The sequence below is a fragment of the Corythoichthys intestinalis genome, chromosome 8, assembly GCF_030265065.1.
Source record: "Corythoichthys intestinalis isolate RoL2023-P3 chromosome 8, ASM3026506v1, whole genome shotgun sequence".
Lineage (NCBI taxonomy): Eukaryota > Metazoa > Chordata > Actinopteri > Syngnathiformes > Syngnathidae > Corythoichthys > Corythoichthys intestinalis.
This window is the reverse complement of record NC_080402.1, coordinates 6,323,399-6,342,736: the sequence shown is the minus strand read 5'-3', so window position 1 is coordinate 6,342,736 and position 19,338 is coordinate 6,323,399. Positions and strand designations below refer to the sequence as shown.

Genomic DNA, 19,338 nt, shown 5'->3' with positions numbered 1-19,338 from the left:
ATCCAAATGCTCTCTAGCGAACCACAGACGGGCCTGGACATGTACTGGCTTCAGCAGGGGAACACGTCTGGCAGTGCAGGATTTGAGTCCCCGGGGGCGCATTGTGTTACTGATAGTAGCCTTTGTTACTGTAGTCCAAGCTCTCTGTAGGTCATTCAGTAGGCCCCCCCGTGTGGTTCTGGGATTTTTGCTCACCGTTCTTATCAGTTTGACGCCACGTGGTGAGATCTTGCATGGAGCCCCAGATCGAGGGAGATTATAAGTGATCTTGTATGTCTTCTATTTTCTAATAATTGCTCCCACAGTTGATTTCTTTATACCAAGCGTTTTACCTATTGCATATTCAGTCTTCCCAGCCTGGTGCAGGTCTACAATTTTGCCTCTGGTGTCCTTCGACAGCTCTTTGGTCTTGGCCATAGTGGAGTTTGGAGTGTGACCAACTGAGGTTGTGGACAGGTAAGAGTTAAAACAGGTGACATTAATACAAGTAACGAGTGGAGCCTCGTTAGACCTCGTTAGAAGAAGTTAGACCTCTTAGACAGAGAGAAATCTTGCTTGTTTGTAGGTTGACCAAATACTTATTTTCCACTTTAATTTGGAAATAAATTCTTTAAAAATCAAACTTTGTAACTTTCTGGGGTTTTTTTTCACATTCTGTCTCACATGTTTGAGGTTTACCCATGTTGACAATTACAGGCCTCTCTTAATCTTTTTAAGTAGGAGAACTTGCACAATTGGTGTTTGACCAAATACTTATTTGCGCCTGTATGTGCTCTAGACATGTGCCGGTTACCAGTTTCACGGTTTACCGTGGTGTGAAAACGTCGCGGTTTCAAAACCACTAAAATTTTTCGTCATACCTTAGTACGGTATTCGCTATTTTTCATGTGCCAAAACGCAGCCGAAGTGGCTTGGTGCGGCAGCGCTCACCCTTCCCCTGTTTGTTGCCGTGAGTGTCAGTGACGCTATTCTGCTAAACAGCCAGCAAACCCAAAAACGAACCCTCCAAACACAAGGCGTACTTTTCTTCAATTTATTGAGCTCGCAAATCGTGGTGAAATATACAAATGAATATATTTAAAACGTTGTACAATTGTATTTTTCCACGTGTGAGTAGGTTCAACAGGATAGCAGTAGCACCATGAAAAAGTTCGCCAAAAACAAAACACACATTTTCCTCTCAAATTCAATATACAAACTAACTAAAACTTACAAAGACGAATGTTAGCCTAGGCCAGTACTTCTCAAATGGTGGGGCGCGCCCCCCCAGGGGGGCGCAGAGCGATGCCAGGGGGGGCGCGAGTGACCTCGGGGAACATGCTTTTTTTTTTTTTTTTTTTGCCGTACTAGAATAAAGTGTACTTGCACATCCACTCCGTGGGTGGCAGTGGCGCTCTCATTTTCAAAGTGCGTGCAGTATTTTTGAAGTAAGCAAGAGCACACGGAAGAGACTCATGCAGAGCTGGACTCACGCAGCGACCCCACTGTCTTTCTCACGTGTCCGGCCGAGAAGTGCCGTTTTCGGCTTGGGATCGTCACGACCACCGCCCTCACCTACGGTTCTCCCTCGGCCGCCGAGAATGCGCTTTTTTCGGGCCGTTTGCCTTTGACTTTTAATATAGTGGGAAATGAGGAAAGACCACTGTTTACTGAGTCTAAAAATGATTATAGCGGAGAAGCCAAATCAGTTAAGACGCCACTTAAAGACATTAGACCTCAATCTCATTGATAAGCTGCTTGATTGTTTTTCAGCGAAAATGTGCCGAATATTGCCAATTGTCACAATCGTCCCGCTTTGTCAGTGTTATATCAGTAAACCAGTGAGCACTGTGGTGAATCAGCGAAAATAAAAACTTTCCTTCTGTCCAGAGACCTTTTTCCCCCCTTCTATTCAGTTTTGTTTTTTTTCGGTCAAATTTTTTGGCATGTTGTCCTGAAGAGTAAATGTTTCTAATCAATTTGAATTTGTTATTATTTACTGATTTTATTACATTTTATTTTTCAGTATCAAATGGTCAAAAATGTACCTTGAGTGTATTTTTACAGTTTGGATGTGACTTTTTTTTTTTTTTTTTAACTTCAGGCAAATTGATGCGCATTAAGTCTTTTCTGTTACAAGCAACACAATGTTAAAAAAGTTATACTTTATTATAAGTTGATCTATGTTACTTTTTTTCTTTAATAGAAAAAAAGGACACAATGTTAGGCTGAGGCGTACTTATAATAGTAATATAGACGAATGATACTATTTACAGTGGCGGCAGAGAGTTGGGGGGGGGCGCGAAACATTTACGTCTTCCTTGGGGGGGCGTAACAGAAAATAATTGAGAAGCACTGGCCTAGGCTAAGGTGGGAGAGCAGCTTCGGCAAGGTTTTATGTCTCACAGCCGCTGAGTGAGAAACAAGCTTGAATGAAGGGGAAAAAAGAAAAAAAAAGGATCGCATCAAAGATCGCTAATTGCGAAAGGAGGTCTCACTCCTCACTTTTTTTTGGGATGAAACCTTTCCTCAACAATATTTACATTTTAACTAACTTATTGACTTATGAATTCTTTGGTCTTTTTAACACAAAGGCATGACATAATGTAGACTAGAGTTGACACTGGCTGAAAATGGCGAAACTTCACTTGAGCCCCCTCAAAAAAAGTCATACAGTATATATTTTTAATTTTATTTTGAATTTTTACTTTTTTATTGCAATTATTTTGTTCTTGCTCTAATATTGAGCAACTTGAGCTCTGGCTGTGGGTATAGTCTAGGATCTATTTATTTTAATTTTTATAAAAAAAAATTTTTTTTTTTGTTAATTTATTTATTTTCACATTATATTCATGTTCCAATTTGCAAATATGTTCTGAAAAAAAAATCCTGTTCAATGGAAAAAAAATTTTTTTTTTTTTTTTTCCTTCTTTTTTTTTAAAAAAACCCATACATCTCAAAATTTTGGAGCTATAATTGCAATACCGTGATACCGTGAAACCGCGGTATTTTTGCTCACGGTTATCGTACCGTCAAAATCTCATACCGGCACATGCCTAATGTGCTCGTCTATGTTCGTTCAAAATTGTTTGAAACGTTTATTTATTTCTGGACTAAAACTTGGAATTTTATAGATGAAAACATTTTGAGCAACTGTCGCCTAAAACATATTGAAGTGACTAAAATATGACTAAGAATAATAAGTATTTTTGTCCAAAAGATTGTTCGGTCTCAACTTAATACTTGAACTAAGAAAACAACAAAGGCCTAGGGGAGGATCAAAGCAAGGATCAGACAGGAGACAGAGATACGTTTTTACGCTGACGGCCGTCAGGAGGAAGGTTGATGCGGAGCGAGTGGCTCACAACAAGCTTCTCTATCTCCCCCTGAGGAGCTCAGCCTTTTATTGACCAGTGGGAGAGCATTCATTGCACAATGAAACATTATGGTGACGTCTACTGAAAACAGAAACATTGTGGTGACGCCTACTGAAAACGGAAACATTATGGTGACGTCTACTGAAAACAGAAACATGGTGACGTCTACTGAAAACAGAAACATTATGACTCTTTTCATTGTGTAAGCACTAAAGCACAAGCGAATAACACCTAGTTTTAAACACACATAATTGGTTTAATTATTGTAAATACTGTTAGGCTACGTTCATACTACAGGTCTTAATGCACGAATCCGATTTTTTCGTCTTTTTCCGACTCGAGTGAGGCATTAACTTGACGGTCTGAACGTGACAAGTCGCATAGAACTGGACCATTTCAAATCCGATCTGGGTCACTTTCGTATGTGGTCTAAATCCGATCTGGGCCACATTTTTCCAGACTGTCGTGGCGGTCTGTACTGTCCAGTCCCGCAAATCGGATTTAATGCAGCAATTACGTCATCAAATAGCGAGAGAGTCGTTACCGTAGCGATGCACCTGTGCGTTATTAGCGCCTAGCTTGCAGTGAACACGGCTTTTGAGGAAGAGCTGAGCTTGACAACAGTCATAAAAAATAAAAATGGGTTGAGGATAAGCCTGAGAATGCTCAGTTTTCTCTCTGTTCCAAGTGAGCAATATTTCAACATTGCCTCCACAGCCGAGAGTCGGGACAAACTGCCCGTATGTGTGTGTGTGACGTGCATTGACAGTGCGTGCATGCTATCGATCCATATAAACTTTGAATATTTGCCTAAACGGGGATTATTTATGTCTGTTATTTGTGTCCACCTTTTGAAAAGCAAAATATGATATCCCTGGAATGACGGATGACGTCTGTCATTTGTTTTGATGCTTCTGCGCATGCGGGTCTTCTTGCTTAGCGGGTGTCGGACTGCGAATTAGTGGGCATGCGTAATACTTGAACGGTCTCAATGGATAAAGGCAGTCTGAACGGGCACGCCAAAAAAACGGATATGACAAAAAATCGGATTCGTGCATTAAGACCTGTAGTATGAACGTAGCCTTAGTGTGCAAAAGCATTAAAGCACATCTTACATATTTTTGTCCAAAAGACTAAGACAAAAATTGAAAGGGCTGCCAATAACAACACTGTGTACATGTTTTAAAATCTACTGAGCGGACCACATTTACCCCGGATCTGTCATGTTTAGCAAAGAATCTTTTCCCATCCAACTAGTTGCAACACTTTGGAACTCAAAGAACACCACAACGACTCTCATGCAGGGGTGCGTAGACTTTCCCCATCCCCTTTCCTCGCCCGCCTATGGAGTACCTCCGACCCAGATCTCCCGCTAAGCAATGTACCCTCCGTCCAAATTGCCGTAAAGTGACCTCGCCTCCACTCGTCCGCGTCTTTCCAACAGATCGCCTTTCAAATTGGGATCGCCCGTCTGCGCCGTTGACACGTTGACCTTCACAACAAACAAACAAACAATCCTCCTCATTGTCCTCACTTTCAAGCTAGCAGCAGCTTGTTGCCGCGTAATTATTTTTCAGCTTGAGAACGTCCGACGCATGGGCTGCGTATTGATCTGCGGGCAAGGGGCTGTGGCCTGATAACCGCCCTTGGGAAGCGCCGGAAGAAGCCCGGGAATCCATGATGTGGCTAATTCCCTGCCACTTGTTCCGTCATCCCCCCAGTCGGTCCCCCCATCGGCAGTTAGTAGCACTAGCCTAACCCTGGACCCTTTCATTAGCGCCTTGTTTTGAGAGGTTGCGGGCTGCTTGAAGGGGCAGAGGATGTCTTGCAGATGTCCTCTGTGAATAATCCGCGCTAGGGAAAATCCATACTTGTCATTGGTAGTCTCGGTGTTTGTGCGCGCCGGCTGTCCGGCGCGTGTTTGTGTGCGCTCTCTCTGTTCTCTTTGTCCTTGTTAATAATAACAGGGCTGAGGGCTCGCATTTCCCTCTCTGCAGGGCAGCCGTGTCATATCAGCAGTAAACAAGCTCCTTCCCTTCAGAAAGACAACTCTCCCAAGCCCTGGCCACTCGAGCAGAAACCTAGCCACCCCCTCCTCGCCCCGAACCCCCTCTTCCTTTCACTTTTGCTTCACTCGCTTTCTTCTTCTTCTAATTTCTCTGTTTTCACCAGATGCCGCTCTCCTCCTTTCACTCCTGCTCGTCCTGTCCGCCGAAAGTGTTTTCTCGCTCGCCCTCACCGTTAAGGTCAGAGAAGTGGGAGGAGGCGGGAAGGGCCTCTTCTGACAAGAAAAATCCATATGCTGCCTCCTCTTAGTCCTCTTTTTTAAAATCAGGAGTGTGATCTTTCTGTGTTTTAATAGCTGTCGACGAGAGCTGCGCGCCAATCTGATTTTATTCCTCAAAACGGTTCAGTTTTTGGGTATTGTTGACGAAAACAACAATGTCTCAAACCAGAGCTAATTTTGTAATAGTGGAAAATAAAACAGTTTTCCTTAAAGTGCATATGACACCAGGAAGTAGGGGTGCAACGGTTCAATTAGCCCACGGTTCGGTTTGAACCTCGGTTTTGGGATCACGGATTCGGTTCGGTTTACGTTTTGTTTTTTGTTTTTTTTTTGTTTTTTTTTTTGTTTTTTTTTTTTAAACTGCCTTTATTTTGCTTTTAAAAAAATAAAATAAACACTTAAAATGTAAACATTTTCGATTGTTAAAATGCCTCATAGCTCTTTGGCTAGTTTAGTGACTGACTACTGAAATACAGTGCCTTGCAAAAGTATTCGGCCCCCTTGAATCTTGCAACCTTTCGCCACATTTCAGACTTCAAACATAAAGATATGAAATTTAATTTTTTTGTCAAGAATCAACAACAAGTGGGACACCATTGTGAAGTGGAACAACATTTATTGGATAATTTAAACTTTTTTAACAAATAAAAAACTGAAAAGTGGGGCGTGCAATATTATTCGGCCCCTTTATTTTCAGTGCAGCAAACTCACTCCAGAAGTTCAGTGAGGATCTCTGAATGATCCAATGTTGTCCTAAATGACCGATGATGATAAATAGAATCCAAATGTGTGTAATCAAGTCTCCGTATAAATGCACCTGCTCTGTGATAGTCTCAGGGTTCTGTTTAAAGTGCAGAGAGCATTATGAAAACCAAGGAACACACCAGGCAGGTCCGAGATACTGTTGTGGAGAAGTTTAAAGCCGGATTTGGATACAAAAAGATTTCCCAAGCTTTAAACATCTCAAGGAGCACTGTGCAAGCCATCATATTGAAATGGAAGGAGCATCAGACCACTGCAAATCTACCAAGACCCGGCCGTCCTTCCAAACTTTCTTCTCAAACAAGGAGAAAACTGATCAGAGATGCAGCCAAGAGGCCCATGATCACTCTGGATGAACTGCAGAGATCTACAGCTGAGGTGGGAGAGTCTGTCCATAGGACAACAATCAGTCGTACACTGCACAAATCTGGCCTTTATGGAAGAGTGGCAAGAAGAAAGCCATTTCTCAAAGATATCCATAAAAAGTCTCGTATAAAGTTTGCCACAAGCCACCTGGGAGACACACCAAACATGTGGAAGAAGGTGCTCTGGTCAGATGAAACCAAAATTGAACTTTTTGGCCACAATGCAAAACAATATGTTTGGCGTAAAAGCAACACAGCTCATCACCCTGAACACACCATCCCCACTGTCAAACATGGTGGTGGCAGTATCATGGTTTGGGCCTGCTTTTCTTCAGCAGGGACAGGGAAGATGGTTAAAATTGACGGGAAGATGGATGCAGCCAAATACTGGAACATTCTGGAAGAAAACCTGTTGGTATCTGCACAAGACCTGAGACTGGGACGGAGATTTATCTTCCAACAGGACAATGATCCAAAACATAAAGCCAAATCTACAATGGAATGGTTCAAAAATAAACGTATCCAGGTGTTAGAATGGCCAAGTCAAAGTCCAGACCTGAATCCAATTGAGAATCTGTGGAAAGAGCTGAAGACTGCTGTTCACAAACACTCTCCATCCAACCTCACTGAGCTCGAGCTGTTTTGCAAGGAAGAATGGGCAAGAATGTCAGTCTCTCGATGTGCAAAACTGATAGAAACATACCCCAAGCGACTTGCAGCTGTAATTGGAGCAAAAGGTGGCACTACAAAGTATTAACGCAAGGGGGCCGAATAATATTGCACGCCCCACTTTTCAGTTTTTTATTTGTTAAAAAAGTTTAAATTATCCAATAAATGTTGTTCCACTTCACGATTGTGTCCCACTTGTTGTTGATTCTTGACAAAAAAAATTAAATTTCATATCTTTATGTTTGAAGCCTGAAATGTGGCGAAAGGTTGTAAGATTCAAGGGGGGGGGGCGAATACTTTTGCAAGGCACTGTACACACACAGTAGTAAAAAAGTTACTTGGAAAAGTAACTGGTGATACCTTTCATGTTTTTGTTTTTTTTTTCATTAAAAAACAAAACAAAAAAAACATAGTAACCTTTGCTATGTTTGGAGGTCATTTAATGTGGTGAATCAACCGTTAAAGTTGATAAAATTGCTCCCGTTTTTGCATTAGCTCCTTTCTGTCTACTTTCGACATGTGAAGATTTAAAACTGTTTCATCCTTTAAAGATAGACTCAAGTCAAGATTTTGCAGATTTAGGAGTATTTTAGATAAAAAGTTGCTTAGGTTCGCTCGTAAGGTTTACTTCAACAGAGCCTTTCTGAGAGGTTTACTGCTCTAAAATGGCGGCTGTTTACTAACGCTACCGAGTCTGTCATTTCGCATGTAGTTCTATATGCATGAGATATCTAGGCGTAGATTGTATGTTGTCGGCTAAGTCAGGTAATATCGGAGCCACCTAGCCTAGCATTGCGTTTGCTACAGCGTCTTGACAAACACTATTCCCTCTCCGAGTCTCTGACTTTTCTCGCGTCATTCAACCAACGCATTGTCTCGTTGCAGAAACGGTGACCAAATCTGAACAGATGAAAAAAAAAACGTAATGCACGAAAAACGTTCGTACACATTTAAAAATGAGTGCTCACTTGTACAAATTACGACGAGACCGTACAATTTGACCGGTATGAATTATAGTGGACCGTCACAGTTGGGTAGTAGCACTCTGTAGCACAGGACGTCCAACTTCCAACTGTCAGTGGTCAGGGTGAAACTATGTGCTTTAGCGAAATCATCATCGATGGCTTTGTGTGCCATTTCATAAATGTCAGGGATTACGTTGTTGAAGAAATATGTCCGCGAGGAACAATGTAACGCGGGTCAAGCGTTGCAAATAAATTAACGAAGCCCGCCGGGTGTTTTCACTGGTGTCATCTTCGGGGTTGTCCTACCCTGAGAAAGTGATATCTGTGGGTGATGCCGGCTGAGGTGCCGGAGTCATGTTATAAAAGTGTTGCCATTAGCATGGGGAACAAGCGCTGAGCAATGCTTGCAATTTTTTTTTCTTCAATATTTTCTCTCCCTCCGCATTGTAGACCACGGGGAAACCAAAATGTTGCCACACCGCAGATTTGAAAGAAGCCGGTGCTTCCTCAAAATTCGGCCTCTCCGCTCCTCCGCTCGCCATAGCTATTTGTTGTCTTTCTTGTTTCACTTTCACTTCGCTCGTAAGCGAGAGAGGGCGTTACTCGGCTTCTATTACACAGGTGCTTGACAGCGATCCGACATTTACTTGCGGGGCGGGAATTTCTCCACAGCGGTGCTTCACGTCACACACAGGCACACAGAGCTCGATCAATTCATTCCACAAGCGTTCGGAATACATTAATTGCGAAACCGAAAAGGCGCGGTTCATAAAGGCGTATTGAACCGTACAGGGCGAACCGAACGGTTCGGCTTTGAACCGCAAACCGTTGCATCGCTACCAGGAAGCATGTTTATTTCATATTACACAGGGTATTTCCAGTGCTGATATTTGGAAATCTGACATACATTTGATACACTGCCAATTTGGCAGTGTATCAAATACTTGTTCTCCCCACTGTATAAAGTGTTTCACAAAAGTGAGTACACCCCTTGCTTTTCTGCAGATATTTCAGTACATCTTTTCATGGGACAACACTGACAAAATGACACTTCTTTGACACAATGAAAAGTAGTCTGTGTGCAGTTTATATAGTAGATTTAATTTATTTTCTCCTCAAAATAAATCAAAATATAGCCATTAATATTTCAACCCCTGGCAACAAAAGTGAGTACACCCCTTCGTCAACGTTGAGGATCCCCGTAAGATGTTCTATTGGAGACATGATTGGCCAGTCAATCACTTTTACCCTCAGCCTCTTCAGTAAAGCAGAGGTCATCTTGGAGGTGTGTTTGGGGTCATTATCATGCTGGAACACTGCCCTGCAACCCAGTTTCTGGAGGGGAGGGGATCATGCTCTGCTGCAGTATTTCACAGTACATGTTGGAATTCACGTTTCCCTCAATGGAATGTCACTCTCCAACACCTGCAGCACACATGCAGCCCCGGACCATGATATTCCCACTACCATGCTTGACTGTAGGCATGACAAACTTACAGTGGGGCAAATAAGTATTTAGTCTACCACTAATTGTGCAAGTTCTCCCACTTGAAAATATTAGAGAGGCCTGTAATTGTCAACATGGGTAAACCTCAACCATGAGAGACAGAATGTGGGGAAAAAAAACAGAATCACATTGTTTGATTTTTAAAGAATTTATTTGCCAATCATGGTGGAAAATAAGTATTTGGTCAATACCAAAAGTTCATCTCAATACTTTGTTATGTACCCTTTGTTGGCAATAACGGAGGCCAAATGTTTTCTGTAACTCTTCACAAGCTTTTCACACACTGTTGCTGGTATTTTGGCCCATTCCTCCATGCTGATCTCCTCTAGAGCAGTGATGTTTTGGGGCTGTCGTTGGGCAACACGGACTTTCAACTCCCTCCGCAGATTTTCTATGGGGTTGAGATCTGGAGACTGGCTAGGCCACTCCAGGACCTTGAAATGCATCTTACAAAGTCACTCCTTTGTTGCCCTGGCTGTGTGTTTGGGATCATTGTCATGCTGAAAGACCCAGCCACGTCTCATCTTCGATGCCCTTGCTGATTGAAGGAGATTTTCACTCAAATTCTCTCGACACATTGCCCCATTCATTCTTTCCTTTACACAGATCAGTCGTCCTGGTCCCTTTGCAGAAAAACAACCCCAAAGCATGATGTTTCCACCCCTGCTTCACAGTGGGTATGGTGTTCTTCGGATGCAATTGAGTATTTTTCTCCTCCAAACACGAGAACCTGTGTTTCTACCAAAAAGTTCTATTTTGGTTTCATATGGCCATAACACATTCTCCCAGTCCTCTTCTGGATTATCCAAATGCTCTCTAGCGAACTGCAGACGGGCCTGGACGTGTACTGGCTTCAGCAGGGGGACACGTCTGGCCGTGCAGGATTTGAGTCCCTGGCGGCGCATTGTGTTACTGATAGTAGCCTTGTTTACTGTGGTCCCAGCTCTCTGTAGGTCATTCACTAGGTCCCCTCGTGTGGTTGTGGGATTTTTGCTCACCGTTCTTGTTATCATTTTCACGCCACGGGGTGAGATCTTGCATGGACCCCCAGATCGAGGGAGATTATCAGTGGTCTTGTATGTCTTTCATTTTCTAATAATTGCTCTCACAGTTGATTTCGTTACACCAAGCGAAGAGTGAAAAGTTACAGAAAACGTTTGGCCTCCGTTATTGCCAACAAAGGGTACATAACAAAGTATTGAGATGAACTTTTGGTATTGATCAAATACTTATTTTCCACCATGATTTGCAAATATTTTTTTTTAAAAATTAAACAATGTGATTTTTTTTTTTTTTTCCCACATTCTGTCTCTCATAGTTTACCCATGTTGACAATTACAGGCCTCTCTAATCTTTTCAAGTAGGAGAACTTACACAATTGGTGGTTGACTAAATACTTATTTGCCCCACTGTATCTTTGTACTCCTCACCTGGTTGCCGCCACACATGCTTGAGACCATCGGAACCAAACAAATAAATCTTCGTCTCATCTGAAAGAAATATGACACCAGGAAGCATGTTTATTTCATATTACACACAATTTCAGCGGTGATATTTGGAAATCTGACATACATCGGTATCGGCCATTAAAACGGGTTTATTTAGGCTCAGATGCAGCCGCGCCTCTCTCTTCTGCACTAGTATTCACCCCGTCCTCTGATTGGTTAAATGGTAATGGTAAATGGATTTACACTTGTATTGCACCTTTCCACCTTTTTTAAGGCCCTCAAAACGCTTCACACTATATTCTCATCCACCTACTGTTGACGCAGCACCAGGAGCAATGTAGGGTGTAGTATCTTGTTAACTAATTTGCTCCCAAAACTATATAAATACGTTTTATTTTTAATTGTTTCAGAGTCCCAAAGACGTATTTATTCGTCTTTTCTGTTGTTGTTGTTTTTTTGTTTTTTTTTTATCACAAGAGACATCTCTAGGTTCTGATGTAACTAAGCTCCAAAGCACAATGCTGAAAATCCATTTAAAAGCAATAAAACTGGCCACTGGAGGGCAGGAGTGCATTTGGTAAGACCCGCAACCAGATTCAATGGAACGAATGGCCGGGGTGGCGGCGGAAGATGACCGTATGGACAACCAGGAGGACGTCCAGGACGCCAGGCGTTGGAAGTCCGAGCAGGATGTCCGGGATGCCAGGCAACAAACAACCAAGTGCGACGACCAGGAGGACGTCCAGGATGCCAGGCGGCGGACGACTGAGCAGAACAACTGGGAGGACGCCTGGGATGTCAGGCGCTGGACGCAAGAGCAGAACGACTTGGACCACCAGTGCAGCGGACAATTCCGTTGAGGCCGTGCTCCTTGCCGAGCAGAGCCCGCGCCGCCGTGCAGGAAACGCGCATGGCCAAACCAGTTCCCCCCTAGGAACACAACATGCCCCACACATATTCCCCAGGCGAATTCCGCCAGGAGGCAGTGGTCAACACGAAAGAAAGACTAAAAAAAAAAAATCCATCTTGATGAGACAGGTGGCAATGAGGGAAAAGTTTACCCCGGCTGTCGCAGCCACAACAGCGTCATCTCTCAGTTCAATAGTTTAGTTATGTGTAAATAAATTGTTACTTTGCTATCAAAAGCTCTATTTGTCTTGTTGTTTGTTATTTTGTAGAAGGAAAACATTATCCAGATGTTTGGGATGTCACAAAAGCAAAAAATAGCTGTGTTAAAGTCAAAGTTATGTTTGAAATGTATGCTTTTACAAAAAGCTCAATTTCTCTGTTTTTTCATCAGAAATTGGAAAATTGCTTAAACTAAGCTATTTTCTAATGCTGATTTCTAAAGAATGGGAAAAGATATGAACTAACTTTTTTCCTGCTGAAAGAAGAGAGTTGAATCTTTCTTTTGGTGGGTTTCATGTTTATATAGCAAAAGAATAGAAATTCCTGTTGGCCTTGCAAAATCAGTCAAAATCCAGTAAAACGGCCGGGAGCGAAGGGGGTTGCACCGGTGAAAATGGCTGGGAGTGAATGAGTTAAGGATGCTTAGACGAGGTCATCAGTGCGGAGAATCGAACCCACAACCTTTGGGTTGGGGAATGACGACCACTGAACCACGCCACCCCCTATTATTAATTTCTATTACTTTGGTTTAACGTAACTTTTGCATATATTACTTTTGTATATATAAAAAAACTTTTAATAACTTGTTGCTTCTTACAGACAGAAGAAAACGAAGAACTGAGGAGAGCTCACGACCGAAGACGTGAGCGCCTTTTATTGGTGCAGAAGAACTACAAGGCCGTCAAAGACCAGCTTAAAGCAGCGGAGAAAGAAAATGGCATGTGCGTACAATGTTTTTTTTATGTTTTTATTAACTTGTTAGCTGTCATTTACGGAGATAGATCCATTTGAACTGGGAGATGTAACAGTGAATGATCATTATTAGGTGGTATTGACGGCAATACTGCCAGCCCCTACTAGTTTAAATGAATTGGAAACCTTCAATGCCAATGCAGACTAATTTAAATAACGTATTTGACAAGAATGTTATCATTTGACCTCAAATTTATTCAGAAAGCCCGAAGTTATACAGGTCGTCTCCGGGTTAAGGCAAAGCAAATTTATTTATATAGCACAATTCAACACAAGGCAATTCAAAGTGCTTTACATCACATGAAGATCATAAAAATCACATTTAAATCAATACAACGTAAAAACCAAGACAATCAAAATCGGAAATAAAATTATACATAAAGATCGCATTTAATCACAAATAGAATAAAAATAAATAAATAAAAATAAAACAACTACTACTACTAATAATAATTGAAATCAGCAATGGAGATAAGCACAAGAGGAATAGAAAGCAAGTAGATAGAAATATATAGACAGTTATGAATATGCAGTGCTAAACAAAAGCGTTTTTAGCCCTAATTTAAAAGAGCTAACAGTTTGAGCATACTTCAGACGTTCGGGTAACTTGTTCCAGAGGTGAGGAGCATAATAACTAAATGCTGCCTCACCCTGCTTGGTTCTTGTTCTTGGAACATGCAGAAGACCGGTTCCAGACGACCTTAGGGGTCTAGATGTCTCATAGGAATCTAACAAGTCAAGCATGTATTTTGGTCCAAGGCCATTAAGTGTTTTGTAGACGAGCAGTAGTATTTTATAGTCTATCCTTTGACTCACTGGTAGCCAGTGTTGCGATTTCAAAACCGGTGTAATGTGGTCCAGCTTCATTGTATTTGTGAGGACTCTGGCTGCAGCATTCTGTACTTGCTGCAGCTTCCTGACTGATTTTTTATCAAGACCCGTAAATATACCGTTGCAATAGTCCAATCTGCTGAAAATGAATGCATGTATAAGTTTTTCCATGTCTTGTTGAATCAGAAGCCCCTTAATTCTGGTTACGGTATATGTTTTTAGGTGGTAATAAGCAGATTTAGTGACGGACTTTAGATGGCTATCCAATTTTAGGTCTGAGTCAATAATTACGCCAAGGTTTCTGACTTGATTTGTAGCTGTAAGTGACATTGTGCTAAGTTGCCTGCTTATCTTTGACCTTTCCTTTTTTGGCCCAAAAATGATCACCTCTGTCTTCTCCACATTTCACTGGAGAAAATTCTGGCACATCCATTCATTGATTTAATGAATGCATTTACTCAGGGAGACTAAGGGACTATAATCATGTGGGGACACAGAAATGTACAGTTGTGTGTCATCTGCATAGGCGTGATAGGAGATGTCATACTGTTCCATTAGCTGAGCTAACGGAAGCATATAGATGTTAAATAAGAGTGGTCCAAGAATTGACCCTTGAGGGACTCCACACGTGAATTTGGTTCGTTCTGACTGATGGTTTCCGATTGACACAAAGAAATCCCTATCATGTAGATAGGATGTAAACCACTGAAGAACAGTGTCAGTAAGCCCTACCCACTGTTCCATTCTGCTGAGTAGTATGTTGTGATCAACCGTGTCGAATGCCGCGCTGAGATCCAATAGTAACAGAACAGATGATTTGCCTGCATCGGTATTCCGACGAATATCATTTAAGACTTTGATAAGCACGGTCTCGGTGTTGTGTTATGGCCGAAATCGTTAAGAACGAGTTCTGCTGGCGACGTAACCCGAATTTCAGCGTAAGTCGGAATTAACCCTTTAAGTACCCCTAAATACCCCCCAAATCTCAAAATAATCATCCAAAAACATGTATTACACATCATATTAATAACATTAATTAAAAAATTTTTAAATATGACTTACCTAAGGTAACACACCATAATTCTTACAACTGACATTTATTCTTCACTGTCAAACTATGAACACATTATTAACTAAATAAAATACAATAAAAACAAATAGCGTACTATATTGCTATAAAGTAAATCAATAGAGACTGTCAGATAATGCTCAGTTTCTCCCAGAAAATGATTGAAAACATAAAAGAGAATGGGAAAAAAATTAAATCATTAACATTTTATGCAAAACTTCAAAAAAGGGCTGGACAAAAGTATTGGCACCCTTTGAAAAATCATGTCATGCTTATCTAATTTGTGTAATTAACAGCACCTGTTACTTACCTGTGGCACATAACAGGTGGTGGCAATAACCAAATAACATTTGCAGCCATTTAAAATGGATTAAAGTTGACTCAACCTCTGTCCTGTGTTCCTATGTGTACCACATTGAGCATGGAGAAAAAGACCAGACTATCTGAGGACTTGAGAAGCAAAATTGCGAGGAAACATGAGGAATCCCAAGTGCGCAGTGTCATCAATAAGTGCACTGGCATGGCACTATGGCTAACCTCCCTAGATGTGGACGGAAAAGAAAAATTGACGAGACTGAGGTTTCAACGAAAGATTGTGGGGATGGTGGATAAAGAACCCCGATTAACATCCAAACAAGTTAGTATAGTGAGAAAATCCGAACGGTGAAAAAAAAAATCTTATGCACGAAAAACGTATGGATTTTGAACATGCGGCGTACACATTTAATAATCAGTGCTCACTTGTACAAATTACACCAAAACCGTACAACTTGACAGGTATGCTCATTGCCTGTGATAAATAGCGAACGATCGCCAGTATCGCGGTCAATGTCAGCCGATGAGTTTGCCACGGTCTTTGATAGTGTTAAGAAAAACACGTGGCGTTTCTTCCGCTCGCCTTTTGTTCTAACCGCACCGAGCTGACGTGAGCCGAGCGCCCTCGCCACACTTTCTCACGGGCTCACGTTGCACCGCTGTTGTCTTTAATTAACCCGGAGAGAAAACATCTGACGGGGGTCCGCGCTTAGCTCCCGTTCAGCCGCCACCCATGTGCACTCGCACATGCATTTTTAAACAGCCTCGCTGAATGAATGGAGATAACAATACCCGCTTATTAATGATATTTTGACACTTTGTTTTAAAAAAAAAAAAAAAAAAAAAAAGGCCTGTGGTTACTGGTGAATATAGCAGGAAGTGGCCCTCTCTCTTTGCGCCGCACCTTGCACCCTGCAGGAGGAGACACCTTCACCCTCTGGTTCTCACATCCTAATGAGAGATGCTGAAGTGTGCACTTGGCGAGAAACGTCTCAAAATGACTTGGCTTCAAATCGTTTCTAAGGAAGGAGGAAATTGTGTGCACATTTTCCCAAAAACTGCACTCTTGTCTGAACAAACTCCATGTGTACAAAAGTGGTTACCAGGAGACTTAAGTAGAAAGAGTACAACTGCAACAACTATTCGATTAAATCAGTTAATAAATTAGTTGCCAACGTGGTTTCCAACAATTTGGCAAGTTGGCAACAAGGCGCCAACGATGAAAGAAAGGGTTCACTGCTACACTCAGGTTGGGTTGCTCAATCAATAACTTTACAAAGTGTCGGGAGTTAGATTCGTTTGTATTGTTAGAGCAAGTGTGCCTCCGTCAGCGGTGAGTAAATGAAGCCAATTGTATTGTTTGTATTCTTTGTTAATGAGGCGTTACTTCTTAGCATGGAGTGCTAACCAAGTAAAAAAAGAAAAAAACTCGCTTTGAATTTGGATTTGGATTGTATTCATGAACATCTTTTTGATACAGAAAAATACTTTTGAAACGTGAAAAAAAATTAATGGGAGAAATTAACGGCTATGGCATTGGCGTCATAATTCACAATATTTATGTAAAATAAATGCTAACTGACCGTTTTTTTGCTTTGAAACAAGAATCGAGACTTTTTTACATCCATACCTACCAATAATTCAGGGATTTGAGCATTTATTCCCAAAAATTTCAACGTAAAAAGCTCTTTGTTGTTATTAGGCGGCGCCACAGTGGCTTAAAGACTAGCAGCATATTCGACACACGTATACAGAGGGGCAAATAAGTATTTAGTCAACCACTAATTCTGCAAGTTCTCCCACTTGAAAATATTAGGGAGGCCTGTAATTGTCAACATGAAAATCACATTGTTTGATTTTTAAAGAATTTATTTGCAAATCATGGTGGAAAATAAGTATTTGCTCAATACCAAAAGTTCATCTCAATTAGAGCTGTCCCGACTAGTCGACATTGTCGACGTCATCGATGACGTAAATCCGTTGACGAGCACAACATCCCGTCGACGGTTAATGAAGGGTTAAAAAATATATGCGTGAAAAGTTCAGAATGTCGGACGCTTGGTATGCAAGCGGGGAAATCGGCACAAAGCCAAAAAAGCGCACCAGAGAGTCCAAAACATTGACTTATTTTTAAAGAAACAAAGGAGGGTACACTGTTGTGTCCTGTCTCTTCAATGCCAAGCTTGGCTGCACGTCGGCCGTGAATGATAACGACAGGAAATTGTAAGTCCATCTAACTAACTAATGACATGTTTTATTGAAGTTGCTAAGCCTGTCGCGATATGCAATGATTCCATTTATCGCATGGTAAATAAAAATAAGGGCGGTCATTTTCACGGCTGGGTTTTATCGCTGCGCGCACGCGTGCGTGCATACAGTTGTGTGTGCGTGCTGATGGCATATGAGACTCCAGTTCTTCTCTGTCATCAACACGCTGTAGAATTAAAGTTCAGACAAACAAAATAAGAAAACACATCTATATTAAACACTATATACGTTAGCATTGCTACATTGAGGTGAATGGGAAAAAAGACGACCTACTTTAGCTGGCTATAAAACAGGCAGCCTTGTCCAAAACTTGCAGTTAAAAGGTGACACTTCAAACATGAAAAATCGCTGGTGAACAGCATTTGCAAAAGGACAAAAAAATCTACTACTGACACCACATGCAATGACAAAAAGTGTTTTTTTGTGGACTGTAAAGCATAAGTTAGCGGTTTAGCGAGCGTACTTCCGGTGAACATTTCAAAATAAAAGCATGTCATGTTCGTCATATAAATAACGATTTCTGGAGTTAATCCCACATACTTCAGATTCTACACTAAGAATACCTTTAAAATGACACCCTTTATGAAAAGTCTGATTGGCAATGAATAATTATTATAATACTATTATATGTAGTACTACAGTATACTATAATATTAATGCTAGGTATTTTTTTAAGAATTGTTTAGAATCATGTTGGAAAGGTGAACTCAGTGGCCTGAATCTGTTCACATTCCATTCTTTTGCACAAGTTAATTCTATCAGTATTTGAACTCATTGTTTGTGATTTATTTGCACAAGTTAATTCTATCAGTATTTGAACTCATTGTTTGTGATTTATTATTATTTGTTTATTTGTACTTTTATAAAGAATTTAAGTGTTCCAAAATGTTTTTGTGAATTGATAAGTGTCAACAAAAATTTCATTGCTAAATTAGTTAAAAAAAAAAAAAAAAAAAAAAAAGTTTTTGTGAATTGATAAGCATCAACAAAAATTTCATTGCTAAATTAGTGTTTAAAAAAAAAAAAAAATTGCAAAAAATTAAAAGATTAGTCGACTAATCGTAAAAATAGTCGGCTGATTAATCGGGAGAAAATTAGATGTTTGGGACAGCCCTAATCTCAATACTTTGTTATGTACCCTTTGTTGGCAATAATGGAGGCCAAACGTTTTCTGTAGCTCTTCACAAGCTTTTCACACACCGTTGCTGGTATTTTAGCCCATTCCTCCGTCCAGATCTCCTCTGGAGCAGTGATGTTTTGGGGCTGTCGTTGGACAACACGGACTTTCAACTCTCTCCACAGATTTTCTATGGGGTTGAGATCTGGAGACTGGCTAGGCCACTCCAGGACCTTAAAATGCTTCTTACAAAGTCACGCCTTTGTTGCCCTTGCTGTGTGTTTGGGATCATTGTCATGCTGAAAGTCCCGGCCACGTCTCATTTTCAATGCCCTTGCTGATGGAAGGAGAGTTTCACTCAAAATCTCTCGGTACATGGCCCCATTCATGCTTTCCTTTACACAGATAAGTCGTCCTGGTCCCTTTGCAGAAAAATAGCCCCAAAGCATGATGTTTCCACTGCCATGCTTCACAGTGGGTATGGTGTTCTTCGGATGC

The 19,338-nt window shown here is 41.2% G+C and overlaps 1 protein-coding gene across 1 annotated transcript in view; it reads left to right on the top strand.

Annotated features, from left to right (window-relative positions):
* cntln (centlein, centrosomal protein) overlaps positions 1-19,338 on the top strand; it is a 336,531-nt gene that overhangs the window by 105,182 nt on the left and 212,011 nt on the right. The window contains 1 exon segment of the mRNA XM_057843797.1: positions 13,088-13,209. Coding sequence (XP_057699780.1) covers positions 13,088-13,209 — 122 coding nt within the window.